The sequence below is a fragment of the Hesperophylax consimilis genome, chromosome 19 (genome assembly GCF_061612785.1).
Source record: "Hesperophylax consimilis isolate HC1 chromosome 19, BYU_Hcon_1.0, whole genome shotgun sequence".
Taxonomy (NCBI): domain Eukaryota; kingdom Metazoa; phylum Arthropoda; class Insecta; order Trichoptera; family Limnephilidae; genus Hesperophylax; species Hesperophylax consimilis.
In genome coordinates, this window is record NC_142854.1 from 24,122,987 (window position 1) to 24,147,488 (window position 24,502).

At 35.9% G+C, this 24,502-nt stretch overlaps 1 protein-coding gene across 1 annotated transcript in view; it reads right to left on the minus strand.

Moving 5' to 3' along the window:
* Positions 1-6,589: 6,589 nt before the first annotated feature.
* Positions 6,590-24,502, minus strand: part of LOC149415032 (PDZ domain-containing protein 8-like) — a 44,009-nt gene continuing 26,096 nt past the window's right edge. The window contains exons 8-14 of the mRNA XM_089642979.1: positions 23,413-24,181; positions 17,900-18,200; positions 16,105-16,219; positions 13,509-13,682; positions 9,971-10,133; positions 8,903-9,110; positions 6,590-7,946 (exon numbers count right to left, since the gene is read on the minus strand). Of these exons, the coding sequence (XP_089499105.1) occupies positions 7,734-7,946; positions 8,903-9,110; positions 9,971-10,133; positions 13,509-13,682; positions 16,105-16,219; positions 17,900-18,200; positions 23,413-24,181 (1,943 nt within the window). The 3' untranslated portion in view covers positions 6,590-7,733. The remainder of the gene's footprint in view (positions 7,947-8,902; positions 9,111-9,970; positions 10,134-13,508; positions 13,683-16,104; positions 16,220-17,899; positions 18,201-23,412; positions 24,182-24,502) is intronic.

Consider the following 24,502-nt stretch of genomic DNA (forward strand, 5'->3'; position numbering starts at 1 on the left):
GGTTAAAACACATAAAGCAGCAGATATCAACTCCCTACTGACCAATTTTTATCAAATTTGATTTTTAAAATTTCAACTTAGGACTTACTCGAAACAAAAGCTCTAATGTGACGTAGATTCACCCATTTTCCGACGTACTACAAGTTTCCGGATTCTGTGTATAATATTATGTAACAATATTAATTATACTCAATTAGCTTTAGAAAAGAAGAAAGTTTTTTTTAATTCATTTAAAATCTCAAATAAATTTAATGTCATATAATATACACACACCTTCAAATAGTGTCATACAATATAAACACACCTTCATATAGTGTCATATAATATACACACACCCTCAAATAGTGTCATATAATATACACACACACTTTCAAATAGTATCATATAATATACTAACACCTTCAAATAGTATTATAAAATATACACACACCTTAAAATAGTGTCATATAACATACACACACCTTCAATTAGTGTCATATAATGTACACACATCTTCAAATAGTGTCATATAATATACACACACCTTCAATTAGTGTCATATAATGCACACACATCTTCAAATAGTGTCATATAATACACACATACCTTCAATTAGTGTCATATAATGTACACACACCTTAAAATAGTGTCATATAATATACACACACCTTCAAATAGTGTCATATAATGTACACACACCTTCAATTAGTGTCATATAATGTACACACATCTTCAAATAGTGTCATATAATACACACACACCTTCAAATAGTGTAATATAATATACACACACCTTTAAATAGAAATGCCTTCTTGTAAATTTGAACAGAAACCATTATCACCACTGACTTACTACCCCTGATATTTATGCACTTTCCTAAGATTGATTGGCTAAAAAACAATTTAACTTAATTAACAATTAAAAAAATTTTCCTTAATATGTAATATATGTATATCATAAGGACATTGCAAAACATAATCTTACGTATATTATTATTTGGTACCTTCTAGTCCTGGGTCGATTGATTATTTAAACAACCCAGATTGATCACGACCCACTGGCAAAGAGATTTCATTAAAAGTACTTGATCATTGATCACATATTGAAAAAATACCATAGGTAGATCGATACGCCGTTGCCGTATACCATAGAAGTATATATACCACGAAGTTTATTATATTTCTCTGTCGCGAGAACGCGAATCGAGACGCACGGTCTACAAAATTTATACATCGATGGTCACTCGTCACACCCAGATTGACATAGCTGACAAAGATCAAATAATCAAATGTGTTTTGATAAAGGACCCGATCGATCATCCGTGGTGCGTGATCGGGTCAAAATGATCAGGTAGTTCACGGGCTATCAAGAGCTTATCTTTCACCCCACAAGCTAATAATTACAGTTCGGAACTACACTCGTACCAGTCACGTAGATTACGGTAGCATGCATTCCGCACATAAAACAAAACATATAATAAATAAATTATGTAAACTTCCCAATGATAAATAATTTTTCTCTACACCATTGACAACATTACGTATCACAGATTTCTAAATAATCAGTGGTTAGCACGCTACAAAAATGAGTACATTAATTCCAGTTGTATGACATATTATATCTTTCATAGGCGGGATAAGAGTGTTAAGTTGGGCGTTAATGACTTAACTACTGGAACGATGGCGTATTTACAAAAAAATGACTAGAGATGGAAGATGTTCGATTTTGAAATTGTCCATTAAAAAGATCGTACTTCCCAATATGTCAATTGAAACGTATAAACTGCTTCCTGCAATTTAAAGCCAACAAATCCACATATACAGGGTTTTCCAATAAGAGGTGTCATTTTGAATAGCCCGCTATTTCGGTAGATGTTACTTTTGAAGCTCTCATTTTTTGACATTTGACAAGTAGAAACTACGCCATTAATATAAATGGAACGATACACGCTTCAACAACGCATTGAAATTATTAAAATTCACTTGAGTGAATCAAATGCAAATCATCTTGAGTGATGAGGCCCATTTCCACCTCGGTGGCTTCGTCAACAAGCAAAATTGTCGCATCTGGGGCTCGGAAAACCCAAGAGTTATTGTTGAAAAGCCTCTCTATCCTCAACGTGTGACTGTTTGGTGCGGTTTATCGTCCGGCGGAGTCATTGGACCTTACTTTTTCGAAAATGAGGCTGGAGCAACAGTTACGGAGAATGGATTGCACTATCGAGAGATGATTAATGATTTTTTGTGGCCGGAATTGGATAGTATTGATCTGGACAACTTTTACTTTCAACAAGACGGCGCTACGTGCTACACAAGCAACGAAACCATTGATCTTTTACTATTGAATATCAAAATAACACCTCTTATTGGAAAACCCTGTATTTCATTGTTTATCCCGTGTTTGTAGGTTTTATAAATTGAAAAAAAATCATTATAATCATATTTCGGCATGACAACGACACCAATATCAAACGGCACGAATAAAAACAATTTTTTTTTTAAATAAATGCAAAAATTCTAAGAAAGATCTACTACCACTCTCTCGGAAGTCGATAGAAACTCAACCAAGCTAGCGAGTTAGTACATTAATTAACTACCAATATTAGTTCTTTGGAGGAATTTCAAAATAAATTGACAAAAACCGTTTATTATAAGTTTAGTTTCAGCACTTACGTCTTACGCTTTTTTTTTCGTTACAAGTCGTAAGTCATTAGTCCTATGTACATTTAACGCCATTTTGTCTTATAAAAACGTTGATACCATTGACTGAACAAAATTTGTAAATCAACTTATGACATAAGGACTAAAATGATTTTTCTGAAACAAAAATAAATATTTTAAAAAAAATAAAAAATCTTTGTCACAAATTAAATGAATTATTATTATCACATATTAAATAGTTATTATAATTAATAGATATTTTAAATATCAAGCCAAAACTTCTTAAGTCATATTTTTTTTTTAAAAAACGTATATCTTTCATGAACCAAAAGATTTTTTAAAACACTAAATAATAATGTTAAAATACAAAATAATAAAAAAATTTAAGAATATATTGATGAATCTAAAAAAATAAATAATCATACATTGCAAATATTGGATCCTTGATATGTATTATACAGTCATACATCTGTTCTGATGATGGATACTGTAATGCTGTCGGAAACGTTGGCTAAAGAAGGAGGTAGGGAAACACGGCATAATACCCCAAAAATAAATCAATACAAGACAATTTACTTGTTATGAAAGATATACCAATCAATGGCGCCATATTTATTTAACAATAGCCGCCATTTAATATAACATAATGTTTGTGGACTTAGCTCAAAACATGATTAGTGCCAAAATGGTCATTTGTAGGTAAATCCGTACATTTAGATAGCAAACATGTTAAAAATATCTATAGGTACGGTTTTAGGCTTATAATTTAATTTCATGGGTAATTTAACATCACTTGAAGCTGTGTCAATCTATCGTTTTACACGACACGGTCACTCACAACCCACTAGCGTTGAGCGGGTCGCGAAAACCCGCTGACCGTGGGTCTTACGTGTGCGCCGCCCGCTGCTATACCAGGTCATACACAGTCCGAAACCTGAAACCCGATTACCCGTCACTTTCACTTTAATTTGGTGTAGGTATAATTACTAATGCATCTTCTATGGTCGCTCGCCACGCCACACTGTCAGCCGGCACCCTAGTGCTGACATTCTATGGGCGTTCGCCTCGCCACACGGGCAACCAGCACCTGGGTCACGAAGGCGGGTCGCTAGACCAGGTTGCTGACCATCCATGTGCGCTAGTCTCGCCACTCCGGCACCCGAGTCATGAGAGTAGGTTACGAGAGTGGGTCACGAGACCATATACCATACAGTATGAGCCGACATTTCACGATCGACCCAAGACTAATATCACTACCCCAAAGGAGTACATATTTAATTTACTATCTACGCTTAAATACAAATAAATAAGGAATTGCCTAGAACATTTAGAATAGTGGAAGTTGGACAATATAATAACTTCTTTGTCTGTAGGGAGTTCTTGACTCAAAATTGTTATTTTTCAAAGGACCTATATACGAATATACAATTTTCAACGACAATAAACTGTTTTCAATATATCTTTAAATTTATAGAATTCAAATTTGATTAGACATTATGCATTGTGACAACGTCAAATTTAGCAACATAGTGTAACGTTGTCAAATGTGACAATGTCAAATATGACCATGTCAAATGTGACCATGTCAAAAGTGACCATGTCAAACGTGACAATGCCAAACGTGACTGTGAATGTCCAATGTTAGAATGTCAATGTTAAATGTAATGAAATCAAATGTGGCAATTTCAAATGTAACGAGAGTTTGTAACAACCCAATCTTAGAATAGAATATTTGAATTTCCCGAAGCTAATTTGTGTGCTAGGCTATTCCTGTACATAAAATAATATACAAGGTGTCCGAAAACTGGAGGTACAAGCGGGAAATAGCTTCATCTACATTACACAACCAAACCAAATTTTTTTTTTTTTTCAATTTGAGTATTTTGAATTTTTAATTTTAAAACTTTTTTCCATATTTTTTCGAAATTTAAAGTTAAAAAAGCCTTTGAACCCGGGTCTAGGCTTCGACAAATTAAAAAAAAATGGTAAAAAAAATTATTATAAGACAAATTTTTCAGGGAAATTTAACCTAAAAATACCAGAAAACGAGATCTCAAATAAAAAAAAATATATATCACATCATCGACTCCAAATTTGATGTAGATTCACCAGTTATCTACTTGTACCACTAGTTTCCGGACACCATGTGTAACTTAATCATTATTGAATGACGTAATGCCACAGATAATAAAATGGAATATTAAAATAAACGTAATACTGTCAATTTAAATTCTAACGCCAGTCCCTTATTTGGCATTAAGACTTTTCAATAAAGTATAAAATTCTATAAATAATCTATATAAATAAAAATGTAAATGTTCGATTGTTCAAAATCCTAAATCTCCGAAAGTTCTTCAACGTTTGCTATGAAATTTTGACACAGCGTTACATTTACCTATATTACATAAATGTCACCTATAACAGGTAAAAACATGCTTTTTTAAAAAAAAACAGCGCCATTTGTTAGATGTAAAAGCAACGCGCGCTACTGTTTCTATATCTGCATAGACAGACTGAGCTACAGCAATGCGTGGTGGGGTAAAGCTATAGAAATAAATGTAAAACTTATTGATTTAAAAACCATCAAATAATGTGAATATGGGTCTAGTTTAAAACTGCTAATATTTAAAAAAAAAAAAACTATAAAATATACAAATTCATATAAATAATATCAAGTATGTACATACAGCGCTCTTCAGTTGATTTTCACCAAAACGGTGCTATACAAAATATCTAATTACGTATTGAAATTTGAATAAAACTATTTTTTGACAGAACACCATTTTCTGTTTAGGCTGTTTACCGGTCAGTTTACATAATATTCAATAAACAAAAAAATATTTTAATTTAAATTATAATAATGACTATGTGATCGCTCCTTAACAAAATTTTTATGCAATTATTATTTTTATATACAGAATTCACTAACTATAAATGTAAATCTGATAATTAAATTGATTATGTACGTCAATGTATAAAATACTAAATGGAACACATAAAATGAACCTCGTTAAAATATAAAATATATGTATATTAAAAACCATTACAACGATGGCCAATCTATACCATGAAGCTGCACGTTTTAACATAATCCATGAGTTTTAGGACCGGTGTATCAATTTGTCTTTATGTCTTTACAATGATGGCCAATCTATAACCATGAAGCTGCACATTTTAACATAATACATGAGTTTTAGAACCGGTCTATCAGTTTGTCTTTATGTCTTTACAACGATGGCCAATCTATACCATGAAGCTGCATGTTTTAACATAATCCATGAGTTTTAGGACCAGTGTATCAGTTTGTCTTTATGTCTTTACAACATTGGCCAATCTATACCATGAAGCTGCACGTTTTAACATTATACATGAGTTTTAGGACCGGTGTATCAGTTTGTCTTTATGTCTTTACAACATTGGCCAATCTATACCATGAAGCTGCACGTTTTAACATTATACATGAGTTTTAGGACCGGTGTATCAATTTGTCTTTATGTCTTTACAAACGATGGCCAATCTATACCATGAAGCCGCACGTTTTAACATAATACATGTGTTTTAGGACCGTGGTATCAGTTTGTCTTTATGTCTTTTCAACGATGGCCAATCTATACCATGAAGCTGCACGTTTTAACATAATACATGAGTTTTAGGACCGGTGTATCAGTTTGTCTTTATGTCTTTACAACATTGGCCAATCTATACCATGAAGCTGCACGTTTTAACATTATACATGAGTTTTAGGACCGGTGTATCAATTTGTCTTTATGTCTTTACAAACGATGGCCAATCTATACCATGAAGCCGCACGTTTTAACATAATACATGTGTTTTAGGACCGTGGTATCAGTTTGTCTTTATGTCTTTTCAACGATGGCCAATCTATACCATGAAGCTGCACATTTTAATATAATACATGAGTTTTAGGACCGGTGTATCAGTTTGTCTTTATGTCTTTACAAACGATGGCCAATCTATACCATGAAGCTGCACATTTTAACATGATACATGAGTTTTAGGACCGGTGTATCAATTTGTCTTTATGTCTTTACAACGATGGCCAATCTATAACCATGAAGCCGCACGTTTTAACATAATACATGTGTTTTAGGACCGTGGTATCAGTTTGTCTTTATGTCTTTACAACGATGGCCAATCTATACCATGAAGCCGCACGTTTTAACATAATACATGAGTTTTAGGACCGATGTATCAGTTTATCTTTATGCTAGCTAAGTACGTGAATCCTCGCTCAAATCACTTAATCCTAACTAGTTCCTTTTTTAGACGCTGCGGCGCTAGTAGTGACATATCAAATTTGACATTTACGTAAATAATTACATACTTTCGTTTAACCGAAATTTACGTAAATTCCATATTTTGATCAGTATGGACTTCGATGATTCATCGAGTGATTAGGAATGACAATGATATTAACTAATTAAGGATGATATTCCATCTACGACAGTCTGGTTACGTATAAAGGGGATTTTAAACGTTCCGATTCGAGAACAGTTTGTTTTCAACGGCTAGTTCGTCATAATTTCATGATATTATCTGATAGTATTATTATCTTAATGACTGTACAGTTTAGGATTGTTATAGACGGAAGTGGGGCCCTCTGTTATTTTCAAAAAGAAACAGCGGCAGCAGGTTTTTATCTGGTAGTTTAAAATTAGTATCCTCGCATATAGCACCATGCTGATTGGTGTGGGATACTTCAAAAAACAAATAACGAGCCGGCCCTGAGCCAAACGGCGCTAGTAAAAACCTCAAGGGCGCTGTGTTAGGTTATTATAAGCGCCTTGGATTCTTGGCGTCTTGACAAGTCGGAGGCTGGAGCGGACTGCTCCAATTGCGCGTGCGCAGATCCTGAGCGTGAGCAGATCCCTCATCATAACAATCAAGAGAGGATAAAGAACAACCGATATAGTGGCCCTTAGTGGAACTTCATAGACATCATAGTGGAGTGTGATACATCCGAATACGGGAATAGCCGTCGATGGATCAAAAGAAAAAAATTGCACTAGTTTTGAGTATCTTCTTTGAAAGAATAAATAGTTGCACCATAGAATGAATAGTTTGTAAATTGCACTATTCCGAGACAGAATCTCTATTGACACTTTGCATGGCCGAACAACAATGAAGCAAAAGTGCGGTTAAGGCCTGGCTTCTTTCGTCGCACTCGTTGAGAGCTTGCAGTTGTCTCGCTCTGTCCGACTTGGAGAGCCCCTTGTTGGAGAGGGAGGTCTGTATCTCTGAGAGCTTCGCACTTTCTTCGTCCAGGGCCATGCGCACTTCGGTAGTCTGGAAAACAAATGTACAAGATAAACGGGTAAACTTATAAAACGGGTGTTCAACAAAATATTCAATATTTTTATAGTGGAATAACATATTAGAAGCCAATATTAGCGACTCTAGGAATTGAACCCAGGACTTTGCCGGGGCTTTGCTCTACCACTGAGCTCATTCCACCATATCAACTCCGGTCATATTTAACTGTATCATACTTTGACTAAGAACTACATTATCTTAATTTTTTAACGCATATATTTTTGGCTGTAATGCGTGATCACTAGATTTCCGAATTTAATTGCAGTCTAGATACTGTCTTGGATAAACAAAACGAACTCTAAGCAGAATTCTTGCCTGAACAGACTATGCAATAATTACAATAGCGTATTATCCAAGGTTGATATTTTCAGTTGCGAATTTACCAAATACAAGAGGTCCATAAAAGAATATTTCTCTGATGGTTTGTGAATAATGTTTATGCCTCTATTGTTTATATCTCTATTATGATTTTATTTATATCTACAACCTCTCTCCATGGCTATAAATGTATTGTTTTATAAATTTTTAATTTATATTCCTTTTTCACAAATTTCAATAACTTATTCCATATTATGCTGTCTCAGTTAAAGTCACAAGGAGAAAATCCAAAATTGGTTTTATTTTACTATATAATACTTATGTACGAACTAATAAAATGTAAACTGTCGATTTCCTGAAAATGAATAAATAAATAAACTTCGTTAAAAAGAGCAAAAGCCCCGGCAAGGTTGAGTACTGGGTTCAGATCCCAGATGCAACCGAATCTTTCTCTTTCACTTATCAACTCACAAAAAAATTCCAAAGTTGTCTCTAAAATCATGAATAATCAGATTATTTAATGGCCTATATTTCATAATTTAAAACACAAATAAATAAAATAGCACATATCTATACTGGATATTTGCTATATATATATAAGCTTGACTCACGAGGACGGCCAGTTTCTCAGCGCGCTCCTGGTGCGGCAGGTGCCCCAGCAGACGGGGCCCTGTGTCGCGGGCCCCTGCCAGCAGCAGCTCGGGGGGCTGCCGGGCGCGCAGCAGGGGCGCAAGCAGCTGCTCCGCTGAGCTGGCGCCCCCCGCCAGGCACAGCCCTAGCGCGCTCCAGGCGCACTCCGAATCGGGGGACTGACGCCGGCTGGGAATACAAAATATTATGATTTCAGCGTGTGAGGGTGTATAAATAAGTCTACTACCACCAATATTCAATTATTTTTCGCCACTGTATTGAAACAATACAACATGCTACACTAGATTTGATAGAGTTTCCAGCTAATATAAGAAAATACTGCCAATATTTTACTGGAATTGGACTCGTTATTATGATTCGACAGGGCGTAGGTAATAGATACCACAAGCGCCAAAGTAGACTAGCTTTCAACTTTTGCCGTGCTGCATCAGGACGCGTGCAGCAGGTGACAAAAATCGAATTTAGACGGATTTTAGACAGCCTATGCGGTCGAGCGGTATCGCTCCCGACTAGCAAACTGGAGGTCGCGAGTTAAAATTCTATTTTATTAATTCACTCATTTAAAATAATATATATAGTATATTTGCGGCACGTTCCAGAGTGGAAAATACTCTCAGTATCGCCCTGGTGTAAGACCATTTCATTGAAACGTTGCTTGAAATGGCTTTTGCCGTATTTGGTGACCAGATCTGAATAGTCTGGTACTTCCCCATCTTCTTTTTCTGCATCTCCTTCCCCTCCCCGCTACCTTCAACCTCACAACATACCCCAATTGGGGATGCCATAGTCTCACTGGCTCCAAATGGCTGGGAGCAGTTGAAACTAAAAAGTATGAGGTTGAATTAAAAACTGGTCGCATGCAATATTGATTGTTATACCGTGAAAATGGAGTGGCGAAAATCGATAATGTACATCCCTAATATGTATCATTAATATGTGCAAAACGATCATAAGACATTAATAAATAGCAACAGCGAAAATATAACATATATGGCATAAAGTGAACAGAACGGTTGTGTAACATTTACCTAGGGGTGTGCTGGGGAGAGGGGGGTAAACTCCTGAGCGAGGTGATGGGCGCGGGGGAGGCGGCGGAGTTTGCGGGGGCGGCGTGGGGCGCCAGCGAGTGCGCGCTGCCCACGCGGCGCAGTCCCCCCAGCAGCCCCGCGAGCGCCGCACGCCCCAGCATCCCTGCCATCAACCATTATTAGTAAGAAACACCTACACTTTTAACAACTACCTACACAACAAATACATAGTCCCTTTGATAGACCGCAGAGTCTAGATGTAGCTCGACGACAGTCGACATTCTTACATCATGCAATATATTTAAATTTTAATAAATTTATTTATTAACGAAGTATACCTTTGGGTAACTTTGATTTCATAAAAGAAACGTGATCAACTTCTAGATTTGAATATAAAGCGTAGTGTTTTCTCTTTCTAACACCGTTTAGATCATACTTCTCACCACAATAGTTAGGAAGATACAAACATTTCTGTAAGACCATCTAAGTTATTCCGAAAAGCGAATAAATTGGCCTGAATAATCTCTAAATAGTATAAAACAAAATCGTTATCCGTGTCTGTCTGTTTGTGCGCTTAGTTCTTCTTAAACTAAGCAACGGATTTTGATACGGTTTTCACATAGACATATGAATATTAGTAGACCTGCCCTAAGTGATTAAAAGCGTATTATCCCCACTCCCCATACCGGTTCCATTGGAGCCGGCTGTGCTCGCGTATGGCCTCAAGTGAAATTTGAAAATGTGACGTCATCATTCTTGTGCGAACTATGGTCGAGGCATCATCGGTTCATTTTACGAAATAACACGGCAAAATGTTGACTTGTGATATGAAAACTTGTAAAAATAGATGTGAAAAAGAGAATAAACCCAATTGTCGTATTACATTCCATATATAAGCATTATTTTACTTTATTTTAAGCATATTCACATCGTATAATATGAATCAGTTGTTACTATCACATCGAGAAACGTCTGGACGCGAAACACAAAGCTGGTTGGTTGCTGGGAAGTAAATTATGAACATTTATAAAAGTGTCTTAACTAAATACTTAAACGAAATATTCGACTCTGAAAATGAACCGAATTTTTTTGCCGAATTTGGACTTCGCAAATTTGTTCATAACGTGGCGAGTAATTTGCGCTCCCATGTAAAAATGTCTATTCATTCCAAAGCAGATTTTACTTTTAAGAAGTAAATGGTGATATTATAATGCGAGATGCCTATTTACTGTCAGATTGATTTATTGACGAATCACAGTCAGCTTCACCCCCTTCGTTCTTCAACAGTTGATTTTACCCCTCGCCATTATCTTCTCGTCTATTAATTCCTATGTCTGTGGGTTTTCACTATCATTTATAGAATTTCTTCCGGAAGGTTTATATACATAATACATGCATAGAAAGTAGAGAAAAGTCAATGTTTTATAATCAAGAAGTAAAAAGAATATTTTTCGGCGCTTACATTGTTAACACTGGCTTAACCTTATGAGATACATCAAAATAATGTACCACAGAATTGCATATCTTAAAAAGGCCTACAGAAAGGTCCGTGGTGGTATTTGTCTATCTCCTTAGGATAATCCCCAGCAACGCCGGTTACACGGCAGCTAGTAATATATAAAAATTCAGCCTGTGTATGTTTGCGCTCGCAAAACTTGAAAAGTAGTTGACCGATATTGCTGAAAATTTCAAAGTTTGTTCTTATTGGTGCCAGGAGTTTTTAGAGAGTGGTTTGAATGGTAGAATAAGTCAGGGACGCCCGAGGAATACTTAATGCAATATCTCTGCACCGGAATTAGATATGAAGTAGAATTAAATTCCCTGTAATGTAGTTTATTAACAGTAACATTGTGGTATACAGTAGTGAATGGTGGAAAAAGTCGTACACGCTTGAGAAAGACATTAGCAATAGCGAAGTATTGTGGGGTCCACTAGTAATTGGTATAAAATTGCCAACGTATCATAAATAAAACAGAGGGCTGATGTTGCAGCATAGATAAATACATACATAAAAAAAAAATAATAATAATCTCGTCGAATTTAATGTTTCAAAGACCCAATCCTGTCTGATTACGTCTAAAAGAGATCTAAATGATAATCTAGTCTCCTTCAACGGAATCAATCTTCCGAACAGGCCTTTCATTGATATGCTTGGTGTAACTATAAGTGACCAGCTCAGGTACGGGGGCTCCATTGAAGCCAAAGTAAAGTTGGCCTCTCAGAAGCTGGGCGTACTGTACAGGGCCCGCAGATACTTTAATAGTACACAACTGCTGACCCTGTACAAATCGCAAGTGCGCCCTACTGTCGAATTTGGCAGCCATCTCTGGTCCGGAGCCCCTAAATACCTGAAAAAACCCTTGACTCTGTGCAGAAACGGGCGGTCCGTTTGATAGATTCCCCAATCTTAACAAACGGACTGTAATCTTTAGAGCACAGGCGTCAGGTAGGTATGCTGTCCTTGTTCTATCGGTATTACAATGGAAGATGCTCTGAGGAACTAGCGTCATTGATCCCTTCGGCACCGGTGCGTAGTCGGGATACACGCCAAACGCGCTCCCAACATTTGTACACGGTTGATATTTGTCACACGAGAACGGGTCGCTTCTACGATTCGTTCATAAGTTCAACAGCTCGGCTGTGGAACGAACTGCCGGCCTCTGTGTTTCCTCCCTCCTACAACATGGGACTCTTCAAGACCCATGTTCACTCCTTCCTCTCCACAAAAAGACCCTCCACATAGCATTCCCAAAGATGACATAGGCCCTGAGGGAAATTATTTTCTTCAGGGCCTCCTGTGTGGAGTTAATATAAAAAAAAAAATTAAAAAAAATAGGGCCGGCCTTGGTCAGTTCTACAAGTACACAATACAAAACACGGTGTATAGCCAGGTCCGGGAAGTGCAAGCTACAACTTATTGATATATACTTACATATGTGTATTATAACTTTGATGAATGTTGCGTGTCACATTGCATTGAGCTAGTCTCACATGAGAGCTATACCCTCATAATATATGTGTATATTTCAACATATGGCTCGCCAAACATTCTCATATGACGGCTTGGCCTATTTCACCATATCGCTCGCCACACATTTCCATTAATATATGTAGGCTTGGCCTATTTCACCATATCGCTCGCCACACATTCCCATTAATATAATATATAGGCTTGGCCTATTTCACCATATCGCTCGCAATACATTCCCATTAATATATGTGGGCTTGGTCTATTTCACCATATCGCTCGCCACACATTTCCATTAATATATGTGGGCTTGGCCTATTTCACCATTATGAGAGTATAGCTCTTGTGTCAGAAGGGAGGAGTATTTCCGCTTTGCAATAAAATCCAAATAAATAGAATATTTTTTAACGTATTCGAAAACTAAAAACTGTTTTTGAAAGGTGATGAAATAAGCTTTCAAATTAATTTATTTACTAAAAACATACTTGGTTGGTCTGTCTGCCAATTAAAAATGTAATTAGAACAGAATCATACAAGCATTTCTCTAATATGTATAAGTAATGGACCAACCTTCTTCCGGCTTCCCCTTGGTATCTCGCAGCAACTCCTGGGATGCTGTGGGCGTAAGCAGCAGCGGAGGAGGCTGGTCCTCTGCCCCGTCCAGGGTCTCCGTCATCAGGAACTCGGGGGCCCCCAGAATATTGATGGGAGCCGGTAGTTCACTGGACGGAGACAGGCAGTCATCTGTCCAATTCAATTCTATAATAAGATTCACAGAGGATTATCAGTGCTGCAAGAATTACCGAGTCATCCATTGTATCATCAGTCCTTCGTCTAATTCAATTTTATAATAAGATTCACAGAGGATTATCGGTGCTGCAAGAATTACCGAGTCATCCATTGTATCACCAGTCATTTGTCTAATTCAATTCTATAATAAGAATCACTAAGCATTATCAGTGCTGCAAGAATTACAGAGATATGGATATCTATTGTCAGACATCTATATAATTCAATGTGATAAGATTGAAAGGACTGTCAGTGCTGCAAGTATCACCAACTTATCCATAGTATCATCAGTCATCTGTCTAATTCAATTCTATGAAAAGATTCACAGAAGATTATCAGTGCTGCAAGAATCACCGAGTCATCCATCGTATCATCAGACATCTGCATAATTCAATATGATAAGATTGAGAGGACTATCAGTGCTGTAAGTATCACCAACTTATCCATCGTATTATCAGACATCTGTCTAATTTAATATAAGATTGATAGGACTATCAGTGCATCCATCGTATCATCAGACAGCTGTCTAATTCAATATGATAAGATTGAGAGGACTATCAGTGCTGTAAGTATCACCAACTTATCCATCGTATTATCAGACATCTGTCTAATTTAATATAAGATTGATAGGACTATCAGTGCATCCATCGTATCATCAGACAGCTGTCTAATTCAATATGATAAGATTGAGAGGACTATCAGTGCTGTAAGTATCACCAACTTATCCATCGTATTATCAGACATCTGTCTAATTTAATATAAGATTGATAGGACTATCAGTGCATCCATCGTATCATCAGTCATCTGTTTAATTCAATTCTATGAAAAGATTCACAGAGGATTATAAGTACTGCAAGAATCACCAAGTCATCCATCGAATTATCAGACATCTGCCTAATGCAATATGATAAGATTGAGAGGACTATCAGTGCTGTAAGTATCACCAACTTATCCATCGTATTATCAGACATCTGTCTAATTTAATATAAGATTGATAGGACTATCAGTGCATCCATCGTATCATCAGACAGCTGTCTAATTCAATATGATAAGATTGAGAGGACTATCAGTGCTGTAAGTATCACCAACTTATCCATCGTATTATCAGACATCTGTCTAATTTAATATAAGATTGATAGGACTATCAGTGCATCCATCGTATCATCAGACAGCTGTCTAATTCAATATGATAAGATTGAGAGGACTATCAGTGCTGTAAGTATCACCAACTTATCCATCGTATTATCAGACATCTGTCTAATTTAATATAAGATTGATAGGACTATCAGTGCATCCATCGTATCATCAGTCATCTGTTTAATTCAATTCTATGAAAAGATTCACAGAGGATTATAAGTACTGCAAGAATCACCAAGTCATCCATCGAATTATCAGACATCTGCCTAATGCAATATGATAAGATTGAGAGGACTATCAGTGCTGTAAGTATCACCAACTTATCCATCGTATTATCAGACATCTGTCTAATTTAATATAAGATTGATAGGACTATCAGTGCATCCATCGTATCATCAGACAGCTGTCTAATTCAATATGATAAGATTGAGAGGACTATCAGTGCTGTAAGTATCACCAACTTATCCATCGTATTATCAGACATCTGTCTAATTTAATATAAGATTGATAGGACTATCAGTGCATCCATCGTATCATCAGACAGCTGTCTAATTCAATATGATAAGATTGAGAGGACTATCAGTGCTGTAAGTATCACCAACTTATCCATCGTATTATCAGACATCTGTCTAATTTAATATAAGATTGATAGGACTATCAGTGCATCCATCGTATCATCAGTCATCTGTTTAATTCAATTCTATGAAAAGATTCACAGAGGATTATAAGTACTGCAAGAATCACCAAGTCATCCATCGAATTATCAGACATCTGCCTAATGCAATATGATAAGATTGAGAGGACTATCAGTGCTGTAAGTATCACCAACTTATCCATCGTATTATCAGACATCTGTCTAATTCAATATAAGATTGAGAGGACTATCAGTTCATCCATCGTATCATCAGCCATCTGTCTAATTCAATATGATAAGATTGAGAGGACTATCAGTGCATCCATCGTATCATCTGTCTAATTCAATTCTATGATAATAATCACTGAGAATTATCAGTGCTGCAAGTATCGAATGCTGCCATTGTTAAACCTGTAATTCATTGCAGGATGCTCGGAGGAACTAACGTAATTGATCCATTTAGAACCGGGTTTACAAACGGTTGATATTTTTGTCACGGGTAACTTCTATGACTCGTTCTTGGGATAAACAGTGTTGCTTAATTTAGCGATGCGATACGAATCACACAATGTGTTTAAGATAAAAGTAGGATATTATAGTACCTACCTTGGAGGCTGGTGAGCGGCGGCTGACATCGACCCGAGCTGAGACACTTGGCCACGCACTTCTTGTGGCAGCAGAGCGCGCAATCCCGACACTGCACTGCGTCCTTCAGCCAAATCTGCAAACAAACCACCAATGACCACCTCAATAAAATGGAATCACTATCTATCATTTTTGAAGCGACCGAGAATTGAAAAAAACGAGAAAATAGAAAAAAAAACTACATCACTTTGGTCAGTTGTCCACAAATAATAAAATATTTATTTGTAAGTTTCTCCCTCAGGCCTCTGGCATATTCTATCAGAAGGCCGGGGTATTTCAGCTTTGCAACGAAATTCAAATAAATGGAATATTTCTGAATGTATTTAAAAACTAAAAACTGTTTTTTAAAGGTGATGAAATACACTTTCAAATGTTATTTTTGGAAATAAACATAAATTTTTGAAATATAATTTTTTTAATTTAAAAAAAAAAAATTAAATTGCTCACCTTACGTTTTTTGTAACTAAAATTACTGACAATGATAAAATATACAAAAACACACGCATTTTATTAGACAACTGTATTACAAACGTTATCGTTACTTTTGTTCGTTTCATATAAAAATAATAAATTAAAAATTCACAAAAAAATTTTGGAACCTTTGGTTTCATAAAGGTGCACATATTAATTCGTCTTTGGTTAACTTCTAGATTTGAATATAAAGCGTAGTGTTTTCTCTTTTTAACACTGTTTAGGACATATTTCGCAACCAACGTTTTCAATTAGCAGGTGCACGAACTGCAATTAAACGCAGCGGTTTTGAAATAGCTGGAAACGCCAAACAGTGTACAAACATAATTCTATTCCAAAACCACTGCGTTTAATCGCAGTGCGTTCTGAGTCATAGACCACATAAGTTATAACCTAAGGATTTAAGTTCATTGTTGCCTCAACATTCCTTAAAAACAAGTTTATAATGTTCATAGTCATTGCAGCCTTTTTGTTTGCGTAATATTTTAAGGTTAAGGTTGTCGTATTATAAAACACTTAAGCATCAGCAATTTGCCGATGGCGAGGGGCTCACGCATGTCAGTTCCATCACTGTTGACGCAAAACAACACGGAGACCTTCACTTTCGACTCTTTAACACTGTGGCAGGACTCAACCTTAAAAAAACAATGTGTCTTTCGATTCTTCTGAGATTTTCCGCACAGCAAAAAGATAACTATGTTAAAATTAATTTATGTTATACCTAGGTATTATTTGGTGACCGGGTATGTCATCAAAGTGACAATTCCACACACCTACAAAAAGTGATATTAAATCATGAAAAGTGATGAAACAAAAACTAGGTTAAATAGGTTACATAGGTGACTATTAAACCTAGTTTATCACTTTTTAAAGCAGTGTTGAATTTTTATTTTGATAAAATATCATGGAACCGACCTGAACAAACCTCACTCTATGAACCCGGGCACCCCTGCTAAGTCACCAAACGAAGCGAACCACTCGGGGTAACCAATAAATGGTTCTCGAGACGGCGGCACCCATACCCGCCTCCCAAATTAAACTAAAGTGTATAATGTGAATCTTTTGCGGAAAGGTCACTGGTTCATGCAACCATGTAAAGGGCATTTTTTTTTAATAACATATATACAACTGTTTCCCCAATAAACAAAAATAAAAATAAATAACTAACAATCGCCAATGATAGCAGCGTTATTTGAAATTGCCGTCGGCGTTTGTAAATATTTGCAATCCTTAGTAATGGGGTAATGACTCAAGAATAATTAGAAATTTCCATCTGCAGACTTACCTTTTTACCACAAAAGTCACACTGCGTACTCCTATGAAAGTGCGTCCTGAGAAAATCATGCGTCTTAAACTTGACTTCACCGAAACTTTTCAAGTCTTCGTCGATGGCAATGGAGGCCTGCTCGACCATCTCGAAGTCCCCGGATGACTGGTCCCTCTCCATGTCTTGGACGGACTTGGAGTCCTGACCCGAGTCCTTGGACCCCTTCAGGTCTGTGCCGAGCCACGAGAAGGATAAGAGAATATCTCCGTAGCAGAGACACGGCTCAAAACCAGAGTGGCTTGCCAGAGGGTGTGTTTTGCTGAAAAATAATAAACAAAGAATATTAAAATATTTATTTTTTTGGAATAACTTTAACTAAGACAATGTTGGTAGTTCTTATTCGAAGTATGATACAGTTAAATGTGACCGAAGGGGATAGGGTCCCATTAGCTCAGTGGTAGAGCGGTGCCCCGGCAAGACAAGGGTCCTGGGTTCGAGTCCTAGATGTGACCGTATCCTTTTCTGATTTTTCTGTTTCAGATTTTCGTTTAGAAATCGCTAATATTGTCTTCAATAATTAAATTAAAATATTTCGTTGTTCACCCACTACACACGTCCAAACCATTGAAGCATCCCTTATACATACCTAGAAACACCCATTCATAGCTTTAATTATTAAGAAATGTAGCATTAATTATTGAAAAAATAGCTTTTTGACTTTAGCTAAATAGGATAAAGTCAATGAATGGGTCACTTCAAAGTCAAATCACTTGAAACACGTTTATTGTATTATTGATTGAAACTCAACATGGCACATGTTTCTACAGTAGAGTGTGTCATGTTCGTTCTACGATCTGTCACTACAAGATTATAGCGACTAAAAAATCTTTTTTATTATCGCTAAAAACACCATTTATCACTTTAACTCGCGAAAATATTGTTAATGCTATGAATAGGTGTCTAAAGTTTATACAAATATCCCAAATACCCCAAATACAATACGGCCAAATATCCCAAAAATAAATAACAGTAAGATTAAGGATAAACTGGTCGAATTCCTCTTCACTCTTAATACGGAAAAAAAATTATAAATATCACTTGGTTCCAACCATAGACATATGAATATTAGTAGACCTGCCCTAAGTGATTAAAAGCGTATTATTCCCCACTCCCCATACCGGTTCCATTGGAGCCGGCTGGGCTCGCGTATGGCTTCCCGTGAATCTTGAGAATGTGACGTCATCATTCTTGTTCGAACTAGCGTCGAGCTATGGTCGAGGCATTTTATGAAATAACACGGCAAAATATTGGCTTGTGATATGAAAACTTGTAAAAATAGATGTGAAAAAGAGAATAAACCCAATTGTCGTATTACATTCCATATGTAAGCATCATTTTAAGCTTATTCACATTGTATAATATGAATCAGTTGTAGAAACATATACTATCACATCGAGATACATCTGGTCGAATGTAGCGATTCTCAAGTGTGCGCATCGTTGTTACTGGGAAGTAAATTATGAACACTTATAAAAGTGTCTTAACTAAATACGTAAACAAAATATTCGACTCTGAAAATAGAAGAAATTTTTTTTTGCCGAATTTGGACTTCGCAAATTTGTTCATAACGTGGCGAGTAATTTGCGCTCCCATGTAAAAATGTCTATTCATTCAAAAGCAGATTTTACTTTTAAGAACTAAATGATGATATTATAATGCGAGATGCCTATATACTGTCAGATTGATTTATTGACGAATCACAGTCAGCTTTACCCCCTTCGTTCTTCAACAGTTGATTTTACCCCTCACCTTTAATTTCTAGTCTATATATTCATATGTCTGTGGTTCCAACTTAATTACTACAGGAAACAACTATGTATTTTTTTTTTTTTTATTTGGTACAATATTTTTTACATTTCAAAGTTTTCCAGTAATGTTGGCCTCACTGGGTGGCTTGCCCGTGCTGAGGCCTTCATATGTCGGGAGAGATGGTAAAAGATGCAATAAAGTTCCATTTTTTCTCAAAGTTAAGTGAAGATTAGGAAATATTTTATTTAACGCCCAGAGGGCTTTTACATGTAGGTGGTACAATTTTGATGACAGACAAATTTGAGAAATGAAAAAGAAATAATAAAAATAAAATTGCATTAAAAAATAATATATGCAAGAAGCAAAATTAAAAAGAACAAGAAAATAAATTAAAAAATACAGTGATATAACTGGTTTACAAAAATACAACTTCCATTTAGGAATAGTGTTGAAATAAGTCTTTTACGTGATCCACAAAATTCGCATAGTTAATATTAAATATATCGACATCACCGTATTGGTTTCCCATAGTGTGAAACCGTTGTATTGGGGAGTTCGGAATGTAATTGCCCTTATGTGTGTTGCAGTGGAATAGTGCATTTTGTCGTATTGTTATTGTAGGTATTCGTAAATTTATGAGTTGCAGAAGTTCGCAACAGTCGAATTTAGAGTTTAGAATTTTGAATAAAAAGTTAAGTCGTTTATTTTACGCCTGTCTTCCAATGTGTGTATTTTAAGAGTATTTAACCTTTTGAACGCGTTAATTTGCTCCGTTTTATCTAAACCCGTACGCGGTACATATTTTCAAGCACGCAATTAAATATCAAATTATAGCATTCTGGCATGATTTATTGGACTATATAAACTGAACAGATTATTCTCCACAATATGAAAACAAATCCTAGTGAGTCAACACTCTTAGGACGGGTTGTTTCGGAGAATTTGAACAATTCATCAAATTTCAACGCTCATTTTCCAGTTATGCGAAAGATTTTTTCAAGTTCTGTTTTTATTTCAGTTCTGTAAAGCAACTAGCCTATAATGATATAATAACAGAACTTGAATAGGACTTTCACAGAACCAGGAAATGAACGTTGAAATTTGATGAATTGTTCAAATTCTCCGAAACAACCCGTCCTTAGATGTTTATAAAAACAAAAACATAAAATTTCATACAAAGACGTACCGTATCTTTTGAATGTGGTCCCGCCATTCACTCGGCGTGTGTGTACTTAGGTGATAGACACAAGTGGGACACCATGATCACTTATCATTTTTAGTTATGAAAAGTTGTGAATGACATACTAGTACTAACTCCATCCGTTGACAAAAATGTAAACTAAAGGACTAAAAGGCGCGAAGAGACTCGATTATCGATCTTTTTTTATGAATTACAATTTTATTTTTGAGAAATTCTTGTAGATTTCAGCATCGTGATAGTTCTACGAATGTCCAAGTGAGCAAGAAATACATTTATGAGCTAAATTAAAGAGCGCTGGAATATCGGCCGTCAAAGTTTCCATATCAACTGTTGATACAGCCGCGTGTGAGTATGGACTTTTTGCCGTAACAGTTGATACGGCCGCGTGCAAAGAGTTAATAAGAAATGATATTGTAAGTCTTCTAGTGGGATATTTAATTTAAAATTTATAAAACGTAGAATTTTTTTTTGTATTCGCTCAATGTTAATTTTAATGTGAATTTTGTAAGAGGGAGACCAAACTACTGAGTTGTATTCAAATATGCTTCTAACTAGAGATATGTATAACAGTTTAATATGCGTAAATTATTAAAATAACCCCAAACTAACAACCTGAAAACCTAGTTTATGCATGTATACTTAAACCCCCGACTTAAATAGTTGTCTCCATTAGATATTTAAGTTGAAATCGAGTCTCGTTTTTTTTAAAGACATTTGAAAGGTCCCCTTTAAACGCCGATTCTAGATGCGTATCAGCTTACTATCAAATTGTAATAAGCTGACAAGCTTAATTAACAACATGATAGTTTTCATCTTCTGCTAATCACAATTTGCTAAAAAGCTGAAACAGATTTAGAATCGGAAATTAACGGGAATCCTGAAACAAAATGGCGCTGAATGATCATCTGATGACTTTGTCACACCTGAATATCTGCTGGGCGTTAATTTTATTATCATTTATTTTTGGGGTATTATATTGTGTTCCGCTACCTCCTTCTTTAGCCAAGGTTTCAGACAGCGTTACAGTGTTCATCATCAAGGCAGATGTGTAATTCAAGATCGTGGTGAAGTGTACACGCTCTTAAAAAAGTATATGTTGTTTTTGAAGACAATATCAACTCAGATATCAAGTACCAAAAGTAATCATCTACATGAAATTCTACTGATAAAAAACCTAAAATATGCTCAGAAAATTATAAATAACTCATCTTTAGAGTGTTTCTTTAAATGCTAATTAACTCAGATGTCAAGAGATTTTTTATCAATTTTAAATAAGTAGTGTTTTATTAAGAGTCACTTATGCACAGACTTATGTACAAATCACAAGTGCGCCCTACTGTTGAATTTGACAACCACCTCTGGTCTGGAGCCCCGAAATAATTGAGAAAAGACTGATCAGAAACTAGGGATCTGTTTGATTGATTCCCCTATCTTAACAAAACGGATTGCAATCCTTAGCACAGGTGTCAGGTAGGCGCTGTTCTTGTCTACCGGTATTACAATGGAATATGCTCCGAGGAGCTAGCGTCATTGTCCCCTTCGGCACCGGTGCATAGTCGGGAAACACGCCAAACGTGCACCCAACATATGTACACGCTTGGCAATTGTCACTTGAGAAAGGGTCACTTCTAGGACTCGTTTTTGAGTTCAACAGCTCGGCTGTGGAATGTTTTGCCAGCCTCTGTGTTTCCTCCTAAAAGACCCATGTTCACTCCTTCCTCTCCTCAAATAGAACCTTCACACAGCATCCCCAAAGATGTGCAGTTGATGTAAACAAAAAATTTATAATAATAATAGCGGAGCCTTAACCTCTCAGACAAAGACTTTTATTTACTGTGTGTTCCTTTGAAAACTGTCAAAACGTGAAAATTTTTGTGTTATTTACGAGTTTTGCTAAAAGCTTCATAACTCATGTTTTGGGAAACGTAGCCTCATTCTAAAAAATGTTTTGGAAAGATTATGAAATTCACTATCGTATTGTGTTGTTATACGTAAATATTTGCGTTTCTAAATATACATTTTATGAAAACGTCAAAAATATGTAAAAATCGCTGACCATTATTTCAAAGCCATGAAAAATGTACTTTTTTCTGAGTATCATAAAGAAATAACACTTTATATATTGAAGTAATATAATTAAAAACTATTAGTCACCTCAAAATATTAACCGTCCAAACTAAAATATTTTTAATAAATTATTTAGAAATGCAATAAATTATGAACGAACAAGATGACAGATCCAATCAGCTTAGATAATGCACCTCTACGTTCCATAGATATTCTTGAATACAGACGCGTAGCGTTATTCATTATCGATACTCTGTTTTTTAAATCATGGCAATCCGTATACTAGTGATGGAAATAAATCGATTTTTGTAAAATCTCGTGCGTTTACGTGAAAAGACTTTCTAATGTCTTGACCGCTATTATCATATTTACGTCTTTTGACGTTCTAATGTTCTGAGTGGTTAACTAATAACTTAGGTGATTTTGAATAAAGAATAAAACAAACTTTATTTACCTGACTGCCAGATTAACTTCTGGCGGGAGAAGAGTGAACTTCCTAATATTCTGTCCAATCTTTGATTTCTTGCACTCCTTCAATACGGCCAGAAGAGGAATATTCAAATAAGCCAACAAAATCTCTTCAGGGCTGTTGCCGTTCTTACCCCAAACATTGAGGTTTAAATATCTATGATTTCTATTGAGTTTAAAAGACATCTTTTCATTATACTCCAACAATTCTGATAGCGGTATTAAATGTGTTGTAAAAGTTTGCAGCATGTCCGAAAAGTCGCTTGAATCCGATTTAGTTTTGGTTTGACTATCTATTTTGATTTTAGGATTGCTTTGATCTTGAGTTAAATCTTCTTGCGATCCCAAAATGAACTTGGCGTGCTCTACATTATTCCGTTCTTGCTCTTTTTGCATTTCGTACAAGTTGGTACTGCTGTTGTGAGATTCTAGGTTAGGCCCTTTTTTACAATTGTCTTTGGTTTCTTCATTGTTGAATCTAGTCACACTGTTGTCTCTGACTTTGTCTTGTCTTTTGGAAGGAGTGCCAGGACTGGAGGCGGTGGGAGTACTGGAGTTAGAACTATCAGAGGATGTCTTGTTTTCAACGGAGCATCTTCGTTTTCTCAACCCAAAGCCAAACATTTGAATGGAGTCCGAGTGTTTGGAGAAGGATATGATGCTGGGTGTGGAGGTGATCGCTTTTCCGAGGTTGGATTCGTCCTGCTTGGCCGAGGCTTTTGACGGAGACGAAAGACTAATAGTCTCTTGGACGTCTGATGGATCGGTTGGGCTTGATGCTAGTTTTTCAGTATCCTAGAAAATAAATATGTTAATTTGAGAAAATAGCATAAAAGATGGCGCTTGTCCATTACGGAGATATCTGAATGACGAAGCTCAGAAACTTTTAAACAGCTGAATAGGTCGCTCATAGTGCCCTAGTAAATTCACTCTTGTATTGTTATATTAATTAAATACATCTTTTGGCCAGAAAAAACACAACTTCCATACTGCAATAATGCCCTTTCAAATGAAATTAAAAACACCATTCAGATAAAAAAAAAGTTTAAAAACAACATCAAAATATGGCTAACTAA